This window comes from Lontra canadensis, unplaced genomic scaffold (genome assembly GCF_010015895.1).
Source record: "Lontra canadensis isolate GAN:19392208 unplaced genomic scaffold, GSC_riverotter_1.0 scaffold59, whole genome shotgun sequence".
Taxonomy (NCBI): Eukaryota; Metazoa; Chordata; class Mammalia; order Carnivora; family Mustelidae; genus Lontra; species Lontra canadensis.
The window spans coordinates 4,615,889-4,641,569 of NW_022631053.1; the positions used below are offsets into that span (position 1 = coordinate 4,615,889).

Below are 25,681 nucleotides of genomic sequence, written 5' to 3' on the forward strand. Positions count from 1 at the left end.
ACCGTGCCACTCAGCTCCCTGCCGGGCGGTGACGGGGGCGGGTGGCCGGGCTGGGCCGCGCGGGGCGGTCCGGCCCTCCGTCCGCGGGCCTCTCCCTGGCCGGGCCAGGCTGGCTTCCCCGGTTGGAGCGGGGGCGTTTTGGGAAAAGCAGGCATGGTGCCAGCCTGGCCTGCGCTTGGCAATCCTCGAAGCCCAGTAGCACCGGGAGGGCGCTGTCTCCCGGGCACCCGAGCCAGCCCCTCCAGGAGCACAGAACTCCCAGGGACCCCAGCGAGCCCCCAAGAGAGTGGGGGCTTGGAAGTTCAGCTTTGTTTATGGGACGCGAGGGGGCATGACCGAGTTCGGTTTTGTTTTGGGTCAGGGAAGAACCTCTGGGATTCGGGGTCGGAGTTTGGTGGCGGCGAGGAGGGTACAAGAGCTGCACTGACCTCCCATGCCGGGTCGTGGGAGAGTCTCCCCCCTCTGCCTTCCTATCCTTGCCGGTAGGCCCCTTACTCTAGATATCCTGGCTTTTTCTTTTCTTCCTGCTGCCGCTCACCTCCTTCTGGAACCTTCTGTCTCCTTAGTCTTCCCTTCCTTCTAACTCTCACTCTTTCTTTCTCCTCGGGCATTAAGTGGTGCCAGCCCATAGAGGATGCCCTCCTCCTCCTCCTCCTCCTCCTCCTCCTCCTCCTCCGTCTCCGCCATCTTCTTCTTGTTCTTCTTCTTCTTTTTAAAGATTTTATCTTTAAGTAATCTCTACCCAACATCAGGCTCCCACTTACAATCCTGAGATCAAAAGTTGCAGGCTCTATCTGAGCCAGCCAGGGGCCCCAGACCCTCACTCAGTCTGATTTCTCTTCTTGTAATCTCTGCCTCTACTCTTTCTCCTTCAGCCTCTCCCTCCAAACTCTTTCTTTTTCAGACTTCTCTCTCTTTAGTCTCCCAGTCTCCCCAGTCTGTCCTCCTCCTTCTTGCAGTCTTTTCCTCTCTCCTTTCTGTCTCAGTCGGCCTCAAAATCTCCCTGTCCCTCTGTCTCATTGCAGTCTGTCTGTCTCTTAGCCTATTCCTCTTCTTTCTTTCCAATTTCCCTTCTTTCCTCCCTTGCTTTATGTTTACAGTCTTAGCCTTAGGCTCTGTCTCCAACTCTCCTCACCTCTGTTTCTGTCTCCAGTCTTACTTCCTCTGCCTCTTAATCTCTGTGACTTTCTTCCTTTCTGTCTGTCTCTACTTCAGTTTCCAGGCCCAACTCTCTTACATGTGGTCTTTTCTAGTGCCCCCATCCCTGGACTGGGTGACACTCTTTTCCAGCTCCCATTCCCCTCCTCCTGTCCTTATCCCTTCCCTCTGAGCTCCCAGCTGCTCTCCACCGGCCTTCCCAGCCCTCCTTCTTCCCAGCCCCAGGTTAGGCATGTAGGGAATGAGGCCGGAGAGCCCTCGGTGGGGGGGTTGGAAGATGGGCAGGGACCCACATGCAGGAGTTCCACAAAAGACCCCACCACCTGCTACACCAGGTGTCCTTGGGAAGCACTCAGCACAGTGCCTGCTACAGAGTAAAGCTCAGTAAATTTTCCTCATGTCGTGTGTGTGTGTGTGTGTGTGTGTGTGTGTGTGTGTGACTATGATTTTACAGGGCCCCTGAGGACTCTGTGTGGAGTTACGCAGAGGGTGCAGCAGAAGGAGAGAACAGGTGCTCATCCAGTAGTCTCTCCAGCTGGGGCTCAGGGGAGGGGCCCAGAGGAAAGCCAAGGACCTGGAGAAGTGGGCCCTGAGCTCCGTGGCAGCTTAGAGGCCAAAGAAAACAGGAACCAAAGAAACCCCACTATTGTTCCTTCTCAGTTCCGTGTTTTCTGCTGGAGCAGCTCCTTTCCCACTTCTCTCTCTCTCTCTCTCTTTTTTTAAAGATTTTATTTATTTATATATTTATTTGAGAGAGTGAGCACATAGGCGCACATGTGCAAACTCGGGGAGGGGGAGCAGGAGCTGGGGTGGGGAAGAACAGAGGGAGAGGGAGAAGCTGACTTCCTGCCGGGCTTGATCTCAGGACACCGAGATCATGACCTGAGCCAAAGGCAGACACTTAATCAACTGAGCCACCCAGGCACCCCCCACTTCTGTCGTCTTAAGGCAGGAGATCTGTTTGTCTTTTCTGCCATGGGTCCTGGAGCCCTGCCCCTGGACGTACCTGGCAGGTGTATACTGGATTTTCATCTGGGCTTGGGACTCAGGGCTCCGTGCAGGCCTGTCCCAGACTGGAATAATGACTGATAACGCCATAGACTCAGAAGGAGCAGCTGGGTGTTTCTTAGGCCTGCACTTACAGTCCTTCCACCTCTCTCCAACCATCAGGGTCACTCTGTTCCAAGGCTGTCACAAGAAAGGACTGCAGCTCCTGTGTTCTGAAACTGTCTTTGCCCTGAGCACTTGGGCTCTGCCCTGGCAGTCCCAGGGGAATGCTTTCCTGGGATCTCTCTGGGCTGGGGGATAGATCTCCCCATCAGTGACAGGGAGAGTTAAAACCTCTCAGGGAGAACCCCTTCCCTCCTCTCCTGATACAGGGACCCCTATATTATCTGGGAGCAGTTGAGGGCTGGAGGCAGAAATGGTAGGGTGATTAGCAGCACAACGTTCCCCTGGGGTGCCACGCATTCCCTGGCATTGGGGAAGAGTCATTATTCCTTCCTCAAAGACGTATCAGGCAGTTGCTATGTGGCAGACACTGTTCTAAATACTGGGGATAGAGCCGTGAGCTAGAGACGACTTCTCTGCCTTGAGGAGCTAATATTCTAGTGAAAGGAGACAGACAATAAACAATGGGTATGTGTAAATTATACAGTATGTTAGAATCTGGCAAGCGCTATGGAAAAATATAGTATTTTAAGGGGGTCTGGACATGCTGGGGTGGGAGTGGAGGTCCTTTGAAATTTTAAATGGGGTATCAGTGAGGGTCCTATCAAGAAGGTGACATCTGAGCAAAGACTTGAAAGAGGAGACAGAGAGGTCCATGCCTATATCTGGAGAAAGAACATTCTGGGCAGAGAGAGTGGCCACTGTTGCCGAAACAGATGGAACAAGGAAGAGCAGAAGGAGATGAGGGCAGAGGCATTGGAGGGGCCACAGGCTTCACTGGTGAGAAGGAAGTCAGGGAGCCAAGGACCGGTATGGTCTGAACAGTTTTTAACACCATCCCCCTGCTGCTGTGTTGAGAAGAGACCAGAAGGTCAGGGATAAAAGCAGGGAGATGGGTAGGTGCCTACCCAGGGAGAGGTAACAGTGGCCTGGACCTTGTGAGGGATACTGAAGGGGAGAGTGATCAGATTCTGGAATCCTTGTGTACGGAGCACTGACCAAATGGCCTGATGGAAAGCTCGCAGTGTGTGAGAACGAGGGGTCAAGGGGGATTGGAGCTTTTTGGCCCATGCATCTGAAAGACTGAAGTTGTATCAGTTGAGATGGGGAGGACGTGGGAGGAGCAGGTCTGGGTCTGTCAGTTGTGGACCTGTTAAGTATCAGGGGTTTTCCTGTCTTGACTTTCCAACACGGTGCTAAGGCCAGCACAAGGAGACCAAAAGGGGCTGTTCAGTTCTTTACTTTCTCTGGAGGCCACACAGCCTTGCCCATGTCTTGGTGCCTCTCCATGGTGCTTCCTGAGTCACAAAGCCTGGGATGCCCATTTTGGCCAGGTTGGCTCTGGGAATTTGCCATCATGGGCTATTTCAGTTGAGCTACTTATTCAGTATTGAAATTCCTTTTGCGCCATACCCAACAGCAGCTCTGGGGGTGGGGGACTCAAGACATGTAAGAGACCCCAGTCTGTCTTCTGGCACGTTGGAAGATATCGACTATCTCTAAGTTGTGGAAGAAATAGCACTTACTGGCAAATGAGTGTTTATTGAGGGCTTACTATGTGCAGTGCACTGTGCTAGACAAGACAGAGGAAGGAAAATAGATCTGGAACTGGAAGGAGCCCTGCCCCCAGAGGGCTTACAGTCTTGCCTGGGAGGCACTGCAGATATACAGAATCGCAGCTGAAAGATACAAAGCCACATGAAAGCCACATTTGCAGGAACAGAGTCATCCAGAACAAAGTGGGGATGTGAGAATGGATGCTGCTGGGACCCAGGAGTCAGCCACCTTTTCCCTTCAGCCCAAAGCTTTTTCTGTCCCCAGCTTGAGGACCTGGAAGCCCAGCCACCTGCCTCCATGCTGCCTTGCCTCTGTCTGGTTTGGGGTGTGTCTGACCTCCATCCTCCTCCAGACTGGGAGCTTTTCAAGGACAGAAACCAGTCTGATATTCTTTGTCCTTTTCTCCCTACTCTGCTGCGATCCTCCCCAAGGGCCTGTGTCGCCCACTAGACAGAGCCCTGGGCTGGACAGTCTCAGTTGTGTGCTCTGGTTTCTGCCAGAGGCTCCCAAAGGGCAACTAGGACTTGCCCCAGATCATACCTGGTTTCTTGTGAGCTCTGAATGGACAGATCATGGGATTTTGCAATCAAATGCTCTACCCCTGAGCTATACTCCCAGATCATGGGATTTTTGAATAAGAAGGACTGAGTTCAAGTCTTGAGTTCACTACATACAGCTGTGTGACATTAGATCAGTTTCTGAAATGCAGTTCCTTAATCTGTAAAATGTGAAGACGGTATTTGCTCTGCCTTTCTCACAGGGTCGGGAGAAAATCACAGGGCTGGGTGGCTGGGGGTGATAGGGAATGCATTGGAAATGCTAAAACCCTGAAGAGCTGGAAGGTGCTGTCCTTCCCTAACCTGCCTGAGGTTTTAGCACAGAGGCTGGGACACAAGAGATGCTCGCTAGGTGTCAGATCCCCTCCATCCTCACCATTTTGAATCCTCCTTTGACCTCTAACCTTAGTAACCCCAATCTAGGCGATCAGGGCAGAAGGTGTGGTGATGTCACATTTGGTTTCAGGTGAGGTGCAATCCAGGAAGTGGAATAGACACAAAGAGAAATTCTTGGCAACTTCTAGGGGGATCTGTGGGGGTGAGGTTGGTGGGGGGGGGGAATGAGGTGCCTGAGACACATCCAGGCTTGGCTCACAGCTCAATTTGCTGCCTTTGAACTTTGAGAGTATTTCAAAGTACAGCTCCAGAGGTCACTTTGGTCTCAGATACAAGCTCTCCTCTGTTAGTGAGTCCAGCTGGCAGTCACCAGCTGTTTTGGGACAATCGCCTCCATATCACCTATGGGCCAAGGCAGGCTTTTCTGGACCGCAGAGGGAACTTTGGTCAGGAAGACAGAAAAAAAGTGTAGATGAGGAGGTGGGCACAATCACACGGCGGTTCCTCATACATGGTCCATCTTTGAAGGCAGTGGAGGGCAGGAAGGGGCTGGAGACTTCCATACACACCGGGTGCTTGGTGCAGTGTGAGACGGACATGGACAGAAGCCTGGAGAGCATGGAGAAGCATGGATGGAGAGCACATGGAGGCCCCAGTGCATGGAGAAGGGGGCTCAAGATGTGATTTTTAGGTTAGCTCTGCAGCAGACCGGAGAGGGAGGGAGAGGATGGATGGTGTTTGGGTGGTGGGAGGAGGAAAGTAGGAGAACAGCTAGAGTGCACTCAGGGCAGGAGAGGTGAAGAGGCTGGACCAGGATGGGGTCACCCCAAAACCCATCTCCTTCTGCCTGGATTCTTGGGGCTGTCCTTTACACTGACCCCCAGCCAAAGAAGGTAAAAGAGGCTGAGGATTCGGTCCCTTCTGTGCTCTACCTGCAGGAAGCAGAAATAATGAAATAATCCCAATAATGCGTGTTAATGGTATGAGGAATTACAGTTCACACAGCATCTTTACATGCATCATCTCACTTAATCCCACTTAATCTCATTTGAGAACCATTGCACTGGCCTGGAAAGTTAGAAGCCCAGGCTCTTGACACAGATCTGCCTCTGCCTGGACAAGTCTTTTTCCTTCTGTGGTCCTGAGAGGGCTAGGTGGCTCTCCCCCCGCCGGCTGTCCCCACCCCCCACCCCAGTAACTGAACTAGGGTGGAAACCTGAAGGGAGAGAGAGGAAGAAAGTTTCCTGAGGAGGAAGAGCCGCTGCCTGGCGAGTGGGGCCTGGGCCTGCATGCCTGCTGCCCTGGCCAGCCAGCCAGCCTTGGGTGCAGGTACATGCCGGGAGAGAGGCCTCACTTGCGCAATTGCAACCGAGTGTCTCCTTTCACCAAGTGTCCAGTTGCAAATCTCCCCCTGTCCCAAGACAAAGGCCGGGGGCCCACAGAGGGCTTTTGTTTTCTCTGCCACAGGCTAATCTCTGGGTCTGGAGCCCCCTGGAGATGGGGGTCTTATGCACACGTGTAGGGCAGGTACACACACATATACACACGTGCACACACATACACTGGGTTCTTTCTTGGAAGAGTCTTCCCTCAGGGCAGACAGGAGGTCCTTGGCCACCCAACCCTCCCTTTTCCCAGAGGCCACTTCTGGGGAGGCTGTTCTCTGGCTGATACTTCTCTGTCTCTAGCAATGGCAGTTGGCAAATCTTGGGGCCCAGCGCTGCAGCTTGGGGGGATTTTCCAGGAGAGGCAGGGTAGGGGTTGGCCATCAGGGCACTCCCTTCCGCCCTCTCAGGGGCCTCCAGACCCTCCGCTTCCCTTCTGGGGAGCACTCTCAGAGCTCCTGGGGGAGGACAGAGCTACAGAGGAAGTAGATTTATTGCACTGCTGGGGGGGGGGGCCAAGAGGGGAGTGAGAGGTTGCCAGCCGGTGGGTGCCCTCGCACCGCCACAGGCACAGCCACTCACACTCGGGAGCCTGCACCACGGTGCACTTGGGGACAGAGGGACGCTGGGGAGGAACACAGGCTCACACACTAGCCAAACCTGCATCACAGTTCCCAGATCCCTCTCCCCTGCCCTACCGGTGCCGGGCCTCTCCAGAGCCTTCCTCTACCTGCTGGCCTTCCCTCCCCAAGAGGCCAGCTCCCCGCAAGGAGCTAGAGCGTCAGACTGCTCGCGGCTTGCAGCCTGGGGACAGGGGGACGGCCAGGCTTACCGCCATCCCACAGCCCCGGCAGCGGCTCTTCGGCGGTGTCCAGGCGGACTTTGGACCTGGGGAGGAGAGGGGCGGGCTGGGCTGCCGGCGCGCAGCCACTCGGAGCTCTCCCCTCACCGAGCCTGGGGTGGGGGTGGGGGACGACCGGGGCCTCGGGGGGCCAGGCGGGCGGCGCGCTCAAGCCTTGCTGCCCCGCGGCGGGCTCTGCGGCGAGTGCAGCTCCACCGACTGCCGCCGCCGCACCTCGCGCTCCTCCCAGTCGGCGTCGGGCTCCTGCCCCTTGAGCACTGCCAGGCGCTCGGTCAGACTCTTGGCCGGCGGGAACAGCACGTAGTTGTAGAGGAGGGAGCCCAGCACGGCGCCCACCAGGGGTCCGATCCAGAAGACCTGGGGCGAGTGGAGAAGCCGGTTGGGGATGGGGATAGTGGTTGGGGCGGGGGGGGGGTGTCGAGCCACGACTACCTGCGCCCCTCACCCTCCAGACGCGCTCCCCCGACTTGATGTTGAAAAGGGGGTTTCCCACGTGGTTCATGAACCGGGGTGGGGGGATTGGCAGACTTAGTAATGCCAGCGGCAGCTGGTGGGGCGTCTGGTTAGTTGGGGGTTAAGAGTATGAATTCCAAGCGGATTGATTAACCGGGTGACCAGAGGCAATTGGCCCACCCTGTCTGTGCCTCAGTTTCCTTTCATTGTAATAATGTCTACCGCCTAGGGTGGTCGTGAAAATTAAGTGAGGTCATGTTTGCAAAGCACTTAGAAAAAGGCCTGGCCCGTACTGAGGCTAGATGAGTGCTGAATAACACAAATGGATGTATTAGCTAGTATTAACATTACCCTTTCCGGGCTCCAGGCCACCGTGTGAGCTGTTTTACACCTCACTTAAGGCAGCATCACTTAACTCTTCCAAAAAGCCGGTGAGGCAACTGCTGCTATTACCTGCACTGAGGCGTGTGGAAACGGAGTGTCCGGAGTGTCCGCACTGGCCGGGAGGGTGGAACCCCAGGCTCCCCAGGAGAGTGCTGAGGTTCTCTGAGCTCTGGCCCCACTCTATTCCAGCCCTCCCGGAGATGGGTGTCTGAGGGAGGGGAAGGTGGAAGGAAGGCAGGGAGTTTTCAGCCATTACCCAGTGGTCGTCAAACTTGCCGGTGACCACAGCAGGAGCCAGGGAGCGGGCAGGGTTCATGGAGCAGCCAGTGTAGTGGATCTGTAAGGGGAGGCAGGGGATATGGTGATGACAGGGCAGGGGGTCCTTGGGGCCCTCTCTAGCACTTGACCTCAACCTCAAGGGAATCCCTGGGATGGGCAGTTGGTCCCTATATGTTCAGTGTTCTGTATTCATTGGAGGCTGGTGCGAGATCTGTTCCTTTGGGGTATCAAGGAGTCAAACCTTCTGGGGTGGCCACATGACTGTCCCTCTGGGGAGTTCTGTGTATCTGTCCCCTGGGGGGGGTCTTTGTGTCTGTCACTTTTGCGGGGTATGTGTATCTATTTCTAGAGTGGTCTGTGTGTCTGCTTCTTTGGGGAAGGTTTGTACGTCTGTGCCTCCAGAAAGGCTAGAGCAGTGGCCATGACCTACCCCAAGGAGGTGGCCCAGGGCCACAGAGAAACCGATGGAGAGGGCGGGGGTGCCCAGGTTGTCTCCCCGCCGCTCGTCTGTGGAGGCGAAGATGCAGAGCACCAGCTGCAGGGTCAGAAAGAGCTCCACCGTGACAGCCTGGCCCGCTGTTGTGTTGTTGCTGAGCTGGCGAAAGAGATGGGGTGGGTGGGGGCATGCTGAGCAGGCTCCCCACTCTGGCTGTGTCTTCAGGCCCATCTGCAGCCAAGGCTCCAGGGAGGCCTCTGGGCTGGAACTGGAACACCTGGGCTCCCCAGGCCCATTAGCTCAAATGAATGATGGCTTCTTCCTGGGCTGTGGCCCAAAGGTAGGGGGATGGACCCCAGGACTGCAGGTGATCCCCAGGCCAGAGGTAGGAAAACGACCCCATAGCCCGTTAGATTTTGGGGGGCTGTGACTGTGTGCCCAAGGTGAGAGGAAAAGGATGCTGAGGTCCACAATTTGTTTCCTGAACAATGAGAAGGGAAGAGGTCTTGACTGCAGCAAGAAGATTTCGGGCAGGTAACAGAAAGGCCTTCTTTGCCCTCTAGGGCTTAAGATCTACTGAGGTAATGAGAGGCCTGTAGTCTTTCCTCCTATGGGCAAAGGGCCCCCAGGGGGGTCTTGGGACTTGGGCCTGGGGACCGTCCTGGTGCATTCCCTTACCCCATCAGCCCAGTGTACCACTCTTTCCTTTCACCTTTGCCTGACCCCCCCCCCCCCCCAGATCTTGCCTGTTCCACACTGTATTTCAGGCCTGAGTTTTGCCCTGTGGCTTTGTTCCCTGCATATCCTATGAAGGGTGGGGGCGCTGGTGCCCTGTACCATGGTGTGGAGGGGCCCGTGGACCAGGTGGGGTGCCCATGGTCCTGGCAGACCCCGCCTTGGGTAATGAGAGAACTTGGGGCCGAGCAAAGAGGCTATTTCATAACCGGGCCGCACCCAGCACTGGATTTCTCCCTGGGTTTTGTCATCCTGTGTCCTACACCCTGCCCTCAAGCACTGGGCACTGCACCGGTTGGCACTAGGACAGCTCTCAGCTCCCACGCTTTTTCTCCAGGCCCTGAACCCCCACTCTTGGGTCCTAGCCACCAGGCTGGCACCCTTGGGTATCTAGGGTCTAACCTCATGCCCCCTACTCCCCTAGTCCAATGTTGGAACCTCTAGTGGGGGGTCATGAAAGGAGCTTTGAAAGCATACTTTGGAGGCATGTAACCTGCCATGGGACCCTATTTACTACTTCAGCCTCGGTTTGTCCTTCCGTAAAATGGAGATAACAAAACAGATTCCGGAGGGCTGTGTGAGGACTAGAAATGATAAGAGCAGAGCCCCAGCCCCATCCCCACTGGTAAATGGCTTTTCTAAGGGTGAGGTGTAGACGTAGACTTAGTGTCAGACAGCCCTGCCTCCACTTCTAGATGCTGACACCGGCCAGTTCTGTGATTGGAGACCACTGAATGCTGAGCCTCCATTTACCAATCAGGGTAGAGGGATCACAGAATTCATCTTACAGTGTTGTACCGAGAAGTAGGTGGTACCTGGCCCAGTAAAGAACAGGGGCATGTCAGTGGTAACTTTCTGGTGGCTACGCCAGCCTTTCCAGTGACCTCAGAGATGCCTGGAATAGTCTTGGGATTCTTGGTTCTTCCAACAGTCTTGGGGATGAGTCTGGAACAGTCTCATCTAGCTTTCTAGCCTCTAGACAGCTCAGCCCCACTGCTGCCCCATTCCAGCCAGGCAGGGTTCTCCCTAGTTCCTCAAGATGGTAAATGCTGAGCAGGTAAATGCTGAGACCCTTCCCGGATCCTTCCCTTCTGAGGGCCCCAGTTGACTGTCACATGATGGGGGAGCAGGAGTGAGTGTCTCCACGGTTCCTTAGCATTCCCACTGCTCTGCTGTTAGAGGAGATTCTCCAGCCACTCATTCTGAGACTTTCTGGGCCATACATACTCTCAGGAAGTTCCTCTGGCAGTTTAACTGGCCCTCTCCTTGCTGGGAACAGAACTCTTTTCATTCTCACTGGAAAGGGTCACACTCCTCAGTCTGTCTCCCACCATGGCCACTCTAGCCTTTTCTCATCCCTGAGCCCCCAGCCTCCTCATATTTTCCATTTTGAAGAAGAAAAAAGTTCCTCAATTGGGACACCTCTGCCCCTTGCATGAGGAAGGGCCATCTGTGCAAAGGAGGGGGCAGCCCAGAAACCGTGTAGGGCTCCTCAGAGACATCGGAGCTTTTATCCAGCAGCCCGGGGAAAGGCAGGGCATCGAGGCATGGACGGGGTGCTTGCGGCCCTGGCTTAGGAAGGGGTTTGGAGGGAGAGGTGTACTGAGGGGACACGGACTCTGCCGCCCCACTCATGGCCTCAGAGGCCGGAGAGCTGCACAGACCCAGGAGAGAGGGCAGGAGAGGCGAGAACGAGGAAAGGGAGGGATTGCGGCATCCTCCCCAGCTCTCAAAATGCCTAAGGTGTCCAATTAGCCATCGTTCATGTAATCAGCAGTTAGTCACGGGCTCTGGGGACCCTCTCCAGGGTCTGGAGAGACCTTGCCTCTTCAGCTTTGCCTTGAGTTCTGGTGCTTTCTCTGGTATTGACAAACTATAGAACCCTTGGTCCATCCCTCCCCTTCTCTGAGCCTCAGTTTCCTTGTTTGCTAAACAAGTCTTAGGTGATGGCTCAGAGAGGGTACAAGGGTCAGGTGGAAAGATCATGAGTCTTGCTGTCAAGCCTGGGTTTGAAGGCTGGCTTCTGGCACCTTAAGCAATGGATATACCCATCCCCACCTCAAAGCTCAGTTGTGAGGTGTCCGAGTGTGGCTTGTGAGGAGCCTGCTGTGAGGCTCACACACGGATGCTGAAGAAACACTGGATCCTTCTTTCCTCGAGAAGACCCTTGGGACTAGCGCTCTGAGGTTCCTCCCAGTTCAGAAAGCACATCTGCTTTGGGACTGTGTCTTCGGCTGAGATCTGGCCCAGCCCTCACTGTGATGTGGGCATCAAGTCTGCAACAACCTTGATGCTGCTCTTCCTCCGTGAGGCTCAGGGAAGAAGGTGCCAGAAGACCCACCTGGATCCTGCCTCTGCTCTGACCTCATCGCTCCTTCTACCCTGGCTCCTTTATGTCCTTTATGGTACCTGTGCTCTTGGCTCCAACGTCTCTCCCTCTCTCCCCCTCCCCCCTCCCCACCTTTCTCTCTCCTCACCCAGATCTGGTCCCTCCCATCTCACCCTTCCAAGGGACTCCCCAGGACCTGCCTGTTGTGGAAAGGACAACGTTCTGGTTACTCACTGCATTAACAGCCAGGTCCCCTCGAATGTCGGGTGGCGTGATCTCATGGAGCAGAGCGGCCCCTGCCACAGCCCCCAGCAGCTGGGCAGCCACGTAGAAGGCAGCTCGGAGAAATGAGACGTGGCAGCCCACCAGGCAGGCCACAGTCACGGCAGGGTTGATGTGAGCCCCACTGATGTGGCCCAAAGCTTGGACCAGGGTCCCGATACCCAGGCCGAAGGCCATGGCAATCTGCAGCACGGAGGGCAGGGCCTGTGGCCAGTTGAGGGCCGAACCGAGGCCGAAGAAGACGAAGAGGAGCGTGGCCAGGAACTCTGCAAACACGGCCCTGGAGAAGGCTATGGACCGGAGTTCCCACATGCTGTGGGCTGACCCTGCCGTTGTGGCGGAAGGAGGTTTGTGGAGCACGGTCTCTCTCGCTCTCTGTCTCTGTCTCTCTCTCAGGGTCTCTGGGGAGGCTGGGCCAGGGGCCTATATAGGCTTCTTCCATCCTGGATTGGGACACGTGAGGTAGAGGTGGAGTCTGGGCCCTTACCTTGTCTCTCCTACGGCTGCCCCTACCCCCCACCCCTGCCCACCCGCATGCCTATCACCCCATCTTGGCCTTCACAGCTGACTAATGTTCCCCATTAATGAGCTCCAGATAAGGACTGACGTCCCCTGGTTTTCCGTGTTTGTGCCCCGGTTCCCCCAGGGCTGAGGCCCCAGGGCTTCCCCTACCCCCACCGATTCTGTGACTGGGGATTCTCTGAGGGGGTGATGCCAAACCCCCTCCCTCTGACTCCAACTATTAGTCAAGGCAGGGACAGCCCCTCACCCAAGATGGACTGTGACAGAGGATGTCCATGCTACCCCTTCTGGTGATTGGGAAGTTCTTCCTGTTGTTGACCTTCAATTAGTCCTTCTTGAAGGGGATGGAAAACAACTGGTTGGCTTGTGACGTGAACCTTCCAAGGCATCAAGGTTTCATCTCTTCTGGGCTCACTTTCTTGTAGTCAATTACCCAGAAGTTATTAGACTTTGCCTCCTCCCTGGAACCCCAGCCAAGACGCAGCTCCCATAGCCTGGAGGGAGGGGATGGCCTCGGTGGCAGGGGTACCCTGACCCCTGGGTGTGAGATCAACCTATGCTTGCCTGAGGAAGCTTCCGGCTTCCATCCCAGCATCACCTGGTCCATCTCCGTGATTGACCCTTTATTCTCCGTCTCTGTAAACAGAGGGTAATGCACTTACATGGGGTCGGGGTTTGAATGAAATGAAATAATATAAAACGCTCAGAGCTGCACCTGGCCCACAGTCAGCCATCAATGAATATCAGCTATTATTATTCATGTTACTTATTTATATTCTGAATACTCAGAGGAGGAGAAAAGTTCTCCCGAAACTCACATGGGAAGGTCCCAGGAGCTGTGACAGGCTGTAGGCATCCCCAGGAGCTCAGAGCTACCCAGGCCACAGGGGGAGGACATTTCTGTGAGGCAGTGAGCTGTGCAGACTCTGGGGCCCTGCTGTCCCTTCAGCCCAGCCTCTGGGCAGTACCAACTCCCACCATCAGTGCTGCCCTGGGCTGGGATCCAGGAGACACTTGGGTCTGGGATTCCCCAGGCCCCACTCCCCTTGCTCTCCCATCATCCCTCTGGCCCTGTTCCCTCTCCTGGGGACCCAAACGCAGGGTGAGGCTCAACAGGCGGTTAGGGGGACTGGTTCCAGACCTGCTCTACCCAGCAGGACCCCAGGCAAGTCCCAGTTCTGGGAGGGATCAGAGACTGCAGAGTATGGACCATCCATACTCTTTATGGTCTTGACAGACAGAGAGAGGGAGTGGCCTGCTGACCCCTGATTCTGGGCAGGATCTGCCCTCACCTCATCAAGTGAAAATGTCTTACCTCCCTGTAAACCCAGAAGAAGTGTCACAGTTTCTCTCTGAAGCCCATTAATTCCCAACTCAAATGTGTGTGTGTGTGTGTGTGTGTGTGTGTGTGGTCAGTCATTCAGTCACAGTCATAAATCTAGAACCCAGTGGAATTTTAGAGGTCATCTAGCCTATGGATCTCACTTTACAGATAAGAACCTGAAGTCCCTAGAGATTAAGACTTACTCACGTTCTGGTCTGGGCTCAGGACTGGGAGGAGGGGAGGGCACCAACCATGACTGGGTCCTACTTGGGCTGTGCTTTCCTTTTGAGCCAGGGAGGAAGAAGATATACTTGTCAAAGCTAGGGGGTTCAAGCTGTGGGTCCTGGTGGGCAGCAGATCTCTTCGGGGGGAGGACTGCATTTTGTCCACAGTGACCACGACACTTTGTCTTGTGAGGTTGGAGGTTCCATCAAGGGTAGGAGGCACCCCTAATTAGAATTGCAAAAATGTTTTCTTGGCAATAGATTGTTGTAATAGATGCACAAAAACGTGTATGTACCTCATCCCACTTCTCTGTGCAGTCACAAATGGTTAGAATGGTTTTATGTTATATGTATTTTGCCATAATAAAAAATAATTTAAAAAACCCATGAAGGAAAATGACCCCCCAAAATGCTTTCTTCCCAATTTTGGTTTGTTTCTAATAAAAGAAGTCTTTCAGATTGATTCAGATATCAGGGTTTTTAAAGTCAAAATCACTCCCGTGCAATTATCGACAAGGAAATGATCAGTAAAACAAAGTGGTGAAGATCATCCCCAAATGTATTCACATTCAGAGTCTACCCTTCTGAAATTTCTTTCTGATTCAAAGTGCTCAGGGTTTTCTTACACGCCATCACCCTCTGTGCCATCAGGAGTATAGTGGGGCACTGTTTCCTACAAGAGTGTCCATGATCAGGTCTAGAATTTCCTTCTAAGCTTCAGACATGGCTTCCATAAGCTTTGCCGTGTGTGTTTTCTTGCTTTACACATGCCTGGCAATCATGTGGCCCTGGTCTCAGTAATCAGACATAACACTGTTTATCTACCTTGGGGATTCTTCCTTTCCTAGGTCCCATAAGACACCTGGCTGTCGTTTCTCGGGAAAATATGGGTATGTGTGTCATCTACTGGTGGCCTGAAGGAGGGGCTGAGACCCTTGAAAAATGGAGGTGGGAAGAGGGTGTGTGCCGGGAGCTGGGCCAGCGAGGATGTCCCATGGTGGGGGACAGGGACAGAATTCAGGACTGGTGCTGTCTGACAGATGACATAAGGTGTGTTTCCTGCTCTGAGCTGAGCTGCAAATGCCCTCCATTCTCCTCACAAGGTCAGTAAAAGTGGGTCACACACCACAGCCTGTGAGGCTGGGACTTCAGGGACTGAAGGAAAAGGGACAGGGCCGAACCATGGTCAGGTGAAGTGGGACAGAGCAATGAGAGCAGCTCCAGGCAGTGGTGGCAGGAGGGGTGGGAACCTGAGGCTCAGCCCCTCAGGGGGCCTGAGAAATATTGTAGGTGTCAAGTCTATGCAGTTCGGGGACAAAGTGTGAGCCATCGGATTTCTATGTAGGATTACAGATAAAATACACAAAGCCTGAGTATGTTTGAATTTCAGATAAATAATGAATACATTTTTTAAGATTTTATTTATTTATTTGACAGAGAGAGATCACAAGTGGGCAGAGAGAGGAAGAAACAGGCTCCCCGCTGAGCAGAGATTCCCGACGTGGGGCTCAATCCCAGGACTCTGGGATCATGACCTGAGCCGAAGGCAGAGGCTTTAACCCACTGAGCCACCCAGGTGCCCCAATAATGAATACATTTTTAGCATATATACTTCCAATCAATATTTAGGACATGCTCATACTGAAAAGTTATCTGTTATCTGTAATTGAAATCTAACTGGTGTCATGTATTTTTATTTGTTAAGTCTGGCAACTCTATTCTATCTGAAAGCAAAGGGGGAACCCAGAGAATTGAAGGCTTGGGGACATCTGGGTTTCAGACTAAGTCCTTACAAGAACTTTTGGGGTTGAGTCTCATGAGCTCCATTTTATATAGGAGGAAACTGAGGTACAGAGAGGTTGTAAATGTTGCCTGAGATCACCAGGTTGGTTAAGTGGAGGAAACGAGCTCCACTGGATACAGGTCTGTCTGATGCAGAAGCCGGGCTTAAAGAAATGTTGAAAAAGAAAACCAAAGCTGGAGGCATAACAATTCTGGACTTCAAGCTCTATTACAAAGCTGTCATCAAGACAGTATGGTACTGGCACAAAAACAGACACATAGATCAATGGAACAGAATAGAGAACACAGAAGTGGACCCTCAACTCTAGGGTCAACTAATCTTCGACAAAGCAGGGAAGTATATCCAATGGAAAAAGTCTCTTCAACAAATGACGTTGGGAAAATTGGACAGCCACATGCAGAAGGATGAAACGACCATTTCTTACACCACACTTGGCCATAGCAACTTCTTGCTCGACATGTCTCTAAAGGCAAGAGAAACAAAGGCAAAAATGAACTACTGGGACTTCATCAAGACAAAAAGCTTTTGGGCACCTGAGTGGCTCAGTTGGCTGAGTGACTGCCTTTGGCTCAGGTCATGGATCCGGAGTCCTGGGACGGAGTCCAGCATTGGGCTCCCAGCTCAGCAGGGAGTCTGCTTCTTCCTCTGACTCTCTCCCCTCTCATGCTCTCTCTCACTCCTGCTCTCTCTCAAATAAATAAATAAATAAATAAAATCATTTTTTAAAAAAGGTAAAAATCTTTTGCAGAGCAAATGAAAGAGTTGACAAAACCAAAAGACAACCAATAGAATGGGAGAAGACATTTGCGAACGTCTTACCAGATAAAAGGCTAATATCCAAAATCTATAAAGAACTTATCAAATTCAACACCCAAAGAACAAGTATCCAATCAAAAAACGGGCAGAACGGGCCACCTGGGTGACTCAGTGGGTTAAAGCCTCTGCCTTTGGCTCAGGTCATGATCCCAGGGTCCTGGGATCGAGCCCCACATCGAGCTCTCTGCTCAGCAGGGAGTCTGCTTTCTCCTCTCTTTCTGCCTGCCTCTCTGCCTACTTGTGATCTCTGTCTGTCAAATAAATAAATAAAATCTTTAAAAAAAAATGGGCAGAAGACATGAACAGACATTTCTCTAAAGAAGACACCCAAATGGCCAACAGACACATGAAAAAATGCTCCACATCACTCGGCATCAGGGAAATACAAATCAAAACCACAATGAGATGCCACCTCACACCAGTCAGAATGGCTAAAATTACCAAGTCAGGAAACAATAAATATTGGCAAGGATGGGGAGAAAGGGGAACCTTCTTACCCTGTTGGTGGGAATGCAAGGTGGTACAGCCACTCTGGAAAACAGCATGGAGGTTCCTCAAAAAGTTGAAAATAGAGCTACCCTATGACCCTGCAACTGCACTGTTAGGGATTTATCCTAAAGATACAAATGTAGTGATTCAAAGGGGCATCTGCTCCCCAATGTTTATAGCAACAATGTCCGTATAGCCAAACTATGGAAAAGGCCCAGATGTCCATTGATGGATGAATAGATAAAGAAGATGTATATATATACATATACATATATATATATACATCTTCTTTATCTATTTTGTATATATATGTATATATATACATATACATATATATATATACATATACATATATATATATGAATACTACTCAGCCATCAAAAAATACAATCTTGCCATTTGCAGCGATGTGGATGGAATTAGAGGGTATTACGTTAAGTGAAATAAGTCAATCAAAAAAGACAATCATCATATGATCTCACTCATATGTGGAATTTAGGAAACGAAACAGAGGATCATAAGAGAAGAGAGGAAAAAATAAAACAAGATGAAATCGGAGAAGGAGACAAACCATAAGAGATTCTCAATTGTAGGAAACAAACTGAAGGTTGCTGGAGAGAAGAGAGGTGGGAGATGGGGTAACTGCGTGACGGACATTAAGGAGTGTAAGTGATGTAATGAGCACTGGGTGTTTTATAAGAATGATGAATCACTGACCTCTGCCTCTGAAACTGATAATACGTTATGTATTAATTAATTGAATTTAATTTAAAAAAATATTTTATTTATATATTTGACAGACAAAGATCACAAGTAGGCAGAGAGGCAGGCAGAGAGAGAGAGGGGGAAGCAGGCTCCCTGCTGAGCAGAGAGCCTGATGCAGGGCTCGGAGGATCCTGAGATCATGACCTGAGCCAAAAGCAGAGGCTTAACCCACTGAGCCACCCAGGCGCCCCAGCTGAATTTAAATTTTTTAAAAAGATTTTATTTATTTATTTGACAGACAGAGATCACAAGTAGGCAGAGAAGCAGGCAGAGAGAGATAGAGGGAAGCAGGCTATCTGCTGAGCAGAGAGCCCGATGTGGGGCTTGATCCCAGGACCCTGGGATCATGACCTGATCTGAAGGCAGAGGCTTTAACCCACTGAGCCACCCAGGCGCCCCTAAATTTTTTTAAAAAGTAAAAAAAAAGAAAGAAAGAAAGAAAGAAATTCAGGCTTTACCTCCATTGACTGGCTACCTTTGTCCTCCAAACCCCACCTCAAAGGCCAGGGAGTCCTAATGGGCATGGGCCCTGGTCGAGGCAAAGACAGTTGCATCTCCAGCTCCTGGAGAAGCTCAAAGACAGCTTCCTGCCCTCTGAATCCTTCCCAGGGGTTGGGGCACAGAGATCTCAGCCTCGAAGAGCTCCCCACTGCTCACAGGACAAGTGAACTTGGCACATCCTCCTTCCAAGCCCTTCATCTTTGGGTCCTGAAATATTTTGTGTCCACTCCCTGGGACACATGTCACCAGCACTTTCTCATGGCTAACTCTTCCTCAAACTCCAGGCTGGGGGCTCACCAGTCTTTCTGATGGAGGCTTGCAGGAACACACTTGACACCCTAACCCACAGACAAGATCTCAGCAGGTAGATGGATGATATAGACATAGATATGGCTATAGATAACTAAAACTTACATTTCCCAAACAATAGTTCCTCACTCTGAGGCTTTAAACTCCTATTCTATTTCACTAAAAAAGCAATTTAGGTCACAACTACTAAATTGATTTCATGACCCACTAATGGGTTGCTGCTCACAGTTTGAAAAATACTGCTTTTGATCCTGGCTCAAAAATCACTTTTTGGGGCACCTGGGTGGCTCAGTGGGTTAAAGCCTCTGCCTTTGGCTCAGGTCATGATCCCAGGGTCCTGGAATCAAACCCCCGCATCGGGCCCTCTGCTCAGCAGGGAGCCTGCCTCCCTTTCTCTCTTTCTGCCTGCCTCTCTGCCTACTTGTGATCCCTTTCTGTCAAATAAATACATAAAATCTTAAAAAAAAAATCACTTTCTCATTGGGGAAGGCTTCCCATAACCCAGTAACATGCGCTTCTAGGACCACCCACCCCATGGTGTGCCTTGCCCTCTCTTATCGATCAGAGGCTTATAATGATCTGCTCATGTCTGACTCCCCCTATGGATTGTGAACTCCCAGATGCAGAGACCCCATCTGGGTTTGCTCTCTGTCGTACCCCCGGGACTTAGCACAAGGCCTGGCATATTATAAGTACTTGATAAGTGCTCATCAAGTGAATAAATGAGCAAAAACATCTCTTGTCCATCAAGCCCACCCCCCATCCCTGTCCCACACCCTCTGTGTTGCAGCCACATGGCATTCTTTAGGCACCTGATTTAGGAGAGAACTCAGAGCTTGGGTGGGAAAGGGGAGTGTGCATTTGTGCTCCGGTGGGGTAAGGAAGGGTCGGGAACAAGTCTGTTCTCATTTGAAAAGGATTGGGTGTGAGTAGGGGCTGGGGACAGGGAGACCTTTCAGTCACCCTGCCTCGTGAAGTCAGGAGTTCCCAGTCACTTGGGGGAGTCCCACAGAAGCTGAGCAAACACCGGGGAAGCTGGGGCAGCAAGAGCAGCTGCATGAAGGGGAGGGTTGGACAAACGGTCTAATAGGAACCGATACAACTAGATCTGCACCATGGAGAAGCCCAGTCCACCGGCTAATGGAGCCTCCTTACAGGGGACAGCTGGGAGCCATTGTGGGCGCTAGCAACAGGGAGACCAGCTGGGGGCGGGCTGCTGCCAGAGGGCTTACTGCTCCTTTCTTGACTGAACCCCTCCTAGTCCTCAGCTTCATCCCCTATGACATGGGGGGGGGGGGGGGGGGGGGGGGGGGGGGGGGGGGGGGGAGGCGGCCAGGCTTGAGGCCCCAAAGAGCCAAGGGTAGCTTTTTTTTTTTTTTTTTAAGATTTTATTTATTTATTTATTTGAGAGAGAAAGAGTGGGGCACAGAGGGATAGAGGGAGAGGGAGAAACAGACTCTCCGCTGAGCAGGGAACCCAATGTGGGGCTCGATCCCAGAACCCTGGGATCATGACCAGAGCTGAAGGCAGATACTTAACCTATTGAGCCACCCAGTGCCCCCCAAGAGTGCCTGGGTGGCCCCATGGTTCCCTGGGGGGCACCTAAACAGGGCTCGAGGGCAGAGTGGGAAAGTATTTGCCAGGTGACCAGGAGAGCTGGTGTCTCTGCCCTACAGGGAGACAGAGGGTCTGTGAATGCCAGGGCACGCTGGGGTCATTGCCAGGGAAGGGGTGGTAATGAGCTGGAAGGGTTATGGGCAGTGCCCCACCACCTTGCTCACAAAGGTCATCCAAACCTGTTTAATTCCCCACTCAGAACAGCTGCAGCTAAGCCACCTTGGCTGCCGGGTGCCTGCGTCCAGTGAGGGCTCTGTGGGCTCCAGGGACTAGGTAACTCACAGGGCCTGGGTCAGGCTCTGGGCCAGATCCCTCTCCTCCCCACCGTGCCCTCATGCCCACCTTCCTCCCACCCCGGTGCCTCACCCCTTTGTGTCCTTCCCAGGCCTCAGCCTCTGCCAGCCTCACACCTCCCCTTGAGACCCGCCTTGCAAGTCCATTGTGTGAAATCCTGGGCTCACACTCCTCTCAACCAGTCATTTCAACTTTGTGGTGAAGTGGGTACCAACCCCATTTTAAGGATTAGGGTAAAGGACATGAAGATGGCTACCATCGTCTCGGCCCCCAGTCCAGAGCCCCCTGCCTCACCTCCCTGATGGCACAGACCCGGCTGTCCAGGCTGAGTGGCTAAGCTCTGAGGACAGGAACCGTGTCAAATCCACCCATGTAGTCGCAATGCTTAGCACGTGACTGGCATAGAGCAGACAATCAAATGAGGGTTTGTAGAATGAACTGTTTACCCAAGGTCAAAATAGCTAGGAAGTAGCTAAGTCATGATTCAAACTCTGATCTTCCTTAATCTGAACCCAGCCCCACACCTTCACCTTCCTCCAGGAAGCCTTCCTTGAATTGATCCAAGTAGCCTCCTCCATCCCCACTCCCCAGAATCCTGAGTACTCTGTGTGTTCCTATTCCCCTTCTCCATCACAGTCCCTGAAGGCAAAGGGCTGGGGTGGCATCCCAGCCTGGTTCTGATCTCCTCCAGCTCTGGCCCCAGAACCTAAGAGGAGCTCGGTTAATGTGGAATGCCCAGGCCTGGGTGGGGGCCCTGGATGGGAAGACCTCAGCCGAAACAACTGTGTTTCCTGCTGGTGGCCTCAGCCACCTCCTTGTGACCCCTGTTCAGCCAGCCAGATTTCCTCCTAGTACTGGGCCTGCCAGCTTCTCACGAGAGCCAGCCCAGGCCCTGGTATTCTCCAGGGGTGGGTCCAGGTGCGGCGCCTAATCCTCCGCTCATTTTGCTGCAATTCAATATCAGCCTCCAATTTTCACGCTCTGCTGCCATCCTACCTTCCTCCCTCTGGCCTCTGCTGGGGGAAGGGAGACCTGAGGACTCCCTGCAATGCCTCTGAGAGCCCTCTGGAAGTCTCTTGGGCTGACCCCACCCCCAGGCATACTCAGCTGGGAGAGGAGCGTTGACCTTGGGAGGGAGGGACTGCTGTTCCCACCAAAGGAGCAAGGCCTGGGCATCCAGAGGCCTGGGGGTGGATCCCGGTTCCACCTCCTAGGCTGTCTCCCTATGGGATCCAAAGCCGTACAGGTTCTCCCAGCATCCAGGTAAACAAAAGTCCGAGTGCCTACCTGTGGTGAGTGTTCACTTCCCCGGGGGGTTAAGGGCCCATGGCTCCAGGAAGTCCTCCCTTTATCTAACCACCCACCTTCTGGCTGCAATGTTGGCCCATTCTCTCTGGTTCTAGCTGATGAATGTCCATTTTCTTGGGACTTTAGGGCACTTGAAACACTTCATTGTATTTATTTATTCATGCAACAAATAGTTATTGAGCACTAGGCGTGTGCCAACCACTGTTTTAAGCTTGGATACTTCAGGGAACAAAACTGGCAAAGATCCCCTGCCCGGCAGGGCCAACTCTGGGGGCTGGTTTCTCAGTGCCAAGGGGGGTTGATTAGATGGCCTTTCCCAGCCCTTTATTTATTTATTTGAGCCAGAGAGAGACAATGAGTGGGGAGAGGGGCAGAGGGAGAAGGATGAGCAGACTCCCTACTGAGCATGGAGCCAGATGCGGGCCTCCATCCAAGGACTCTGAGGTCTGACTTGAGCCGAAGGCAGATGCTTAACCGACTGAGCCACCCAGGAGCCCCTCTCCTCCACGTTAAGCAACGTGAATGACAGGACACGAAAAGAAACTGAAAATATTGGAAAATCACAGTGTCTCCTCTCAGATGTCATCATCACCCTTATCTTACCGCCACAGCTTGAATTTAAGTCATGTCACATGAGCACAATGATCAGCGTGTCCTGTTCCTCCAAAAGTTCAACAGAGTTCCCATGTGACCTAGCACGTGCTATGATGTGGATGAACATTTTAGATTATTGCCGAGGGAAAGAAGCCAGACACAAAAGGCCCCAAACTGGTGAGTCCCCTGGTGTGAAACGTCCAGAAGAGGCAAATCCATAGAGACGTACAGCCTGTGAGTGGTTGCCAGGGACTGGGGTGGGGGGAGAGGGATGGGGAGTGACTGCTTGATGAGTATAGGGTTTCCTTGTGGGGTTAATGAAATATTCTGAAACTGGAGGGCGGTGGTGGTTGCACAACACTGTGAATTTACCCAGGGCTACTGAGCTGCACCCTTTGAGATGGTTGAGATGGTGAATTTTGTGTTATGTTATTTTATAGTTAAAACAAAAAAAAGTGCGGTGTGCGGGACTTCTTGTCCCATGTATTGCTTCTACTTCTTCTTCCCCTCCCCACCCCAGGGCCTTTGCACATGCTGGTCCTGCTACCTGGGATACTTATCCCTCCTGTCTTCTTTCAGTTCATCCTTCAGATCTCAGTGTTAATGTGACTTCCACAGAGAGAACATGCTTGACCATCATGGGCCACCCTGGTGGAGCACTTGTCTTGGTCATAATTATGACGTTTATATGATGAATGTCTCCCTGACTAAACTGTAAGCTTCTGGAGAGAAAGGGCAACCTATGTGTGGTTGACTTCCTGATGTGTCCCTCAGGCTTAGCTCACTGCCTGGCATATCACTGATAACTAATAAATATTTATTGAGTGCATACATTAATAAACGTCCCTAAAGGAATTCTAGTCTCGTCATTCCCCCCAGCAGCCCCAGCTCAGATGGTTTCCCCATTACTGCCGCTATTGAGCCTTCATACCCATCACAACTCATCTAACTGCCACAGACAGTTAGGATGAGGCCAGCAGAAACCAGACATGGCAGTGAGGAGGAACAGCCAAACTCCTGGGCAACTTAGGAGGTAAGACAGAGCTGGTCAATAAGGATGGAGTTCAGGTCAATCACTGGTATGAGGATGAGAGAAGTCAGGCGTCAGGTGGGGCATCTGAGTGGGACTCTTGAATGTGAGTAAATCAGTGCTGCCCAGGATGGGCTTTCCAAGAAATGGTTGTTGAACGAATGCATGAAAGAATAAGCCAGGGGCACCCAGGTGGCTTGGTCGTTACATGTCTGCCTTCGGCTCAGGTCATGATCCCAGGGACCTGGGATCGAGCCCCGCATCTGCTTCTCCCTCTCCTACTCCCCCTGCTTGTGTTCCCTCTCTTGCTGTGTCCCTCTCTGTCAAATAAATAAATAAAAATCTTAAAAAAAAAGAGAGAGAGAATAAACCAAGAACTTACGGGTAAGTGCTGGGAACTTAATAGCGTGAAGATGGTTTCTGGGCACATTAGAGAGGAGACTCCAGGGACTTTAGTGAGTGGTGAGATGTAGGGTTGAGGGAGGGACAAGGGCAGAGTGACTTGACGTGTGTAGCTGGGCCCTGCTGCCCTTTACTAAGATGAGGAGCCCTGGAGGGGGAGGAGGTTGGGAGAGAAATGATGAGATGGGTTCAGATGTTGAGGTCCTTCAGGGATGGCTCAAAGAAGGTTCTGGGGGAGTTGTGGAAGCCAAAAGCAGTGGATAGGAGTGAATGGGAGGGGAGACAGAAGGAGAGGCCAGAGTGGGTTTCAGGGCTCATGGGAGGAGCTGGGGAAGAATGTGCAGGTGGAGAGAGGGATGAGGGAGGGGATAACAGATGGTGTTCTGTGCCCAGGGAGGAAGGAGGAGCTGGGATCCAGCCTCCAGGCTGGGAATTTTAGGAAAGACAAGCTCCAGGCTGTGGCTATGGGAGGGACTGACTGAGGTGGGGACGGGGAGGACTTTGGGGAGGTTAATGGATAGAACAGAGGTGGACTTCCCCACACAGGAGGAGAGCTGGGCTTCCAGCAAGTGGAGAGGAGGTTTAAGGACAGAGCTAACGAAATAGGAAGGCTGGGGAGGGACAGAGGGGAAAGAAGCAGAGAGAGGAAAAAGCAAGGAAAACCTGGATGGCCACATGGACATAGCTCGGATGGTGAAGGCTGGATACAAGACTTCCAGAACAAGCCCCTGTGGGAGCCCCTGTTGCATGGGGGAAGCAGGCCTCTCAGGAGGGGTCAGCCACAGCCGGAGTTGTGTTTCTGAGGAACCCAGCCCCTCTTCTCTGGCCCCATGGACACTCTTTACATTCAGGCCCTCAGCATCTTTTGCTCCGATGCCCCAAACAGCCAATGTATCTACCCACTGACCCCACAGATTTCTCTTTCCAGACCCACCTATTCCCCAGAGCAACCTTGGCCCTGTAGTCTCCCTCAGAACCTTCCCTGTCTGCACCTCCTCCCCCGACAGGATAAACCCCATCTCTCCCCCGCCCCAATCCTCTTACACCACGCAAGCTGAGCTTGGGACTACTTGTACTTCCCTGAACAGTTCGGTTCTCACCTCTTGGCTGTGCAGGGTAGCCTCCTCCTGAAAGGCCTTCCCACCCTCCTGGCTGGCTCCTGGCACCATCCTTTTCTTTCCCCAAGAAGCCTTCCATAATGTTCCAAGACTGCCCCGATTTTAGAGTGTTCTGGGCTTTCCCTATCACAGCACTGTCACCACACTGCACTGACTCTGCTCTGGGCTGCCTTCCCCACCATGGATGGTATGAGAGCTGGGTTTTGGGTCTCTGACATGACCCTAGAGTCTGGCCCAGCATAAAAACCCAGTAAAAAGGTCCTGGATGAGTGTACCAGTTGGTTGAATTGGGCTGGGCTGAGCTCCTGGTGTTCTAATTAATTCAAAGGAATACTGTCTTGTTCCTTTACCAGTAGGCTTCCTGGACAGTTGTTCTGGGGGAGAAAGACAGAGTGTCAGGGATGGATTAGAATGACCTGGATGGCTTTTCACCATACCATTGTCAACCTTCCTGGTGGTTGTATTGTCTGAATTACATCTGGGTGAGAATAGGGAGGGGTAGCGCCTACACCCTGAGAAAGCTCCCTGGGTGACCCTTCGCACCTCCCAGGCTTTCCAGAAGCTCCTTGTTCAGGGCTGAGTTCTGGGCCATCTTCGAGGTGATAACAACCAACCCTGGGGTTCAAACCAAGGTGTGCTGA

General features: G+C 52.5%; 1 protein-coding gene across 1 annotated transcript; it reads right to left on the reverse strand.

Annotated features, from left to right (window-relative positions):
- Positions 1 to 7,031: 7,031 nt before the first annotated feature.
- AQP2 (aquaporin 2) lies at positions 7,032 to 12,311 on the reverse strand. The gene is made up of 4 exons (XM_032876838.1): positions 11,876 to 12,311; positions 8,572 to 8,736; positions 8,119 to 8,199; positions 7,032 to 7,382 (listed from the first exon to the last, which is right to left on the reverse strand). Exons 1-4 carry the CDS (start codon positions 12,233 to 12,235, stop codon positions 7,173 to 7,175), a joined length of 816 nt encoding a protein of 271 aa, XP_032732729.1. The 5' UTR covers positions 12,236 to 12,311; the 3' UTR covers positions 7,032 to 7,172.
- Positions 12,312 to 25,681: the final 13,370 nt, after the last annotated feature.

What these genes read in the sequence shown, in the direction of transcription:
- AQP2 (XM_032876838.1), bottom strand. Translation starts at nt 12,235, where the DNA reads ATGTGGGAACTCCGGTCCATAGCCTTCTCCAGGGCCGTGTTTGCAGAG. An exon ending in GGGACCTGGCTGTTAATGCA is followed by an intron (nt 8,737 to 11,875) that starts GTGAGTAACCAG and finishes CTCTTTCGCCAG; the next exon opens with CTCAGCAACAACACAACAGC. An exon ending in CCCTGGGCCACCTCCTTGGG is followed by an intron (nt 8,200 to 8,571) that starts GTAGGTCATGGC and finishes CTCCCCTTACAG; the next exon opens with ATCCACTACACTGGCTGCTC.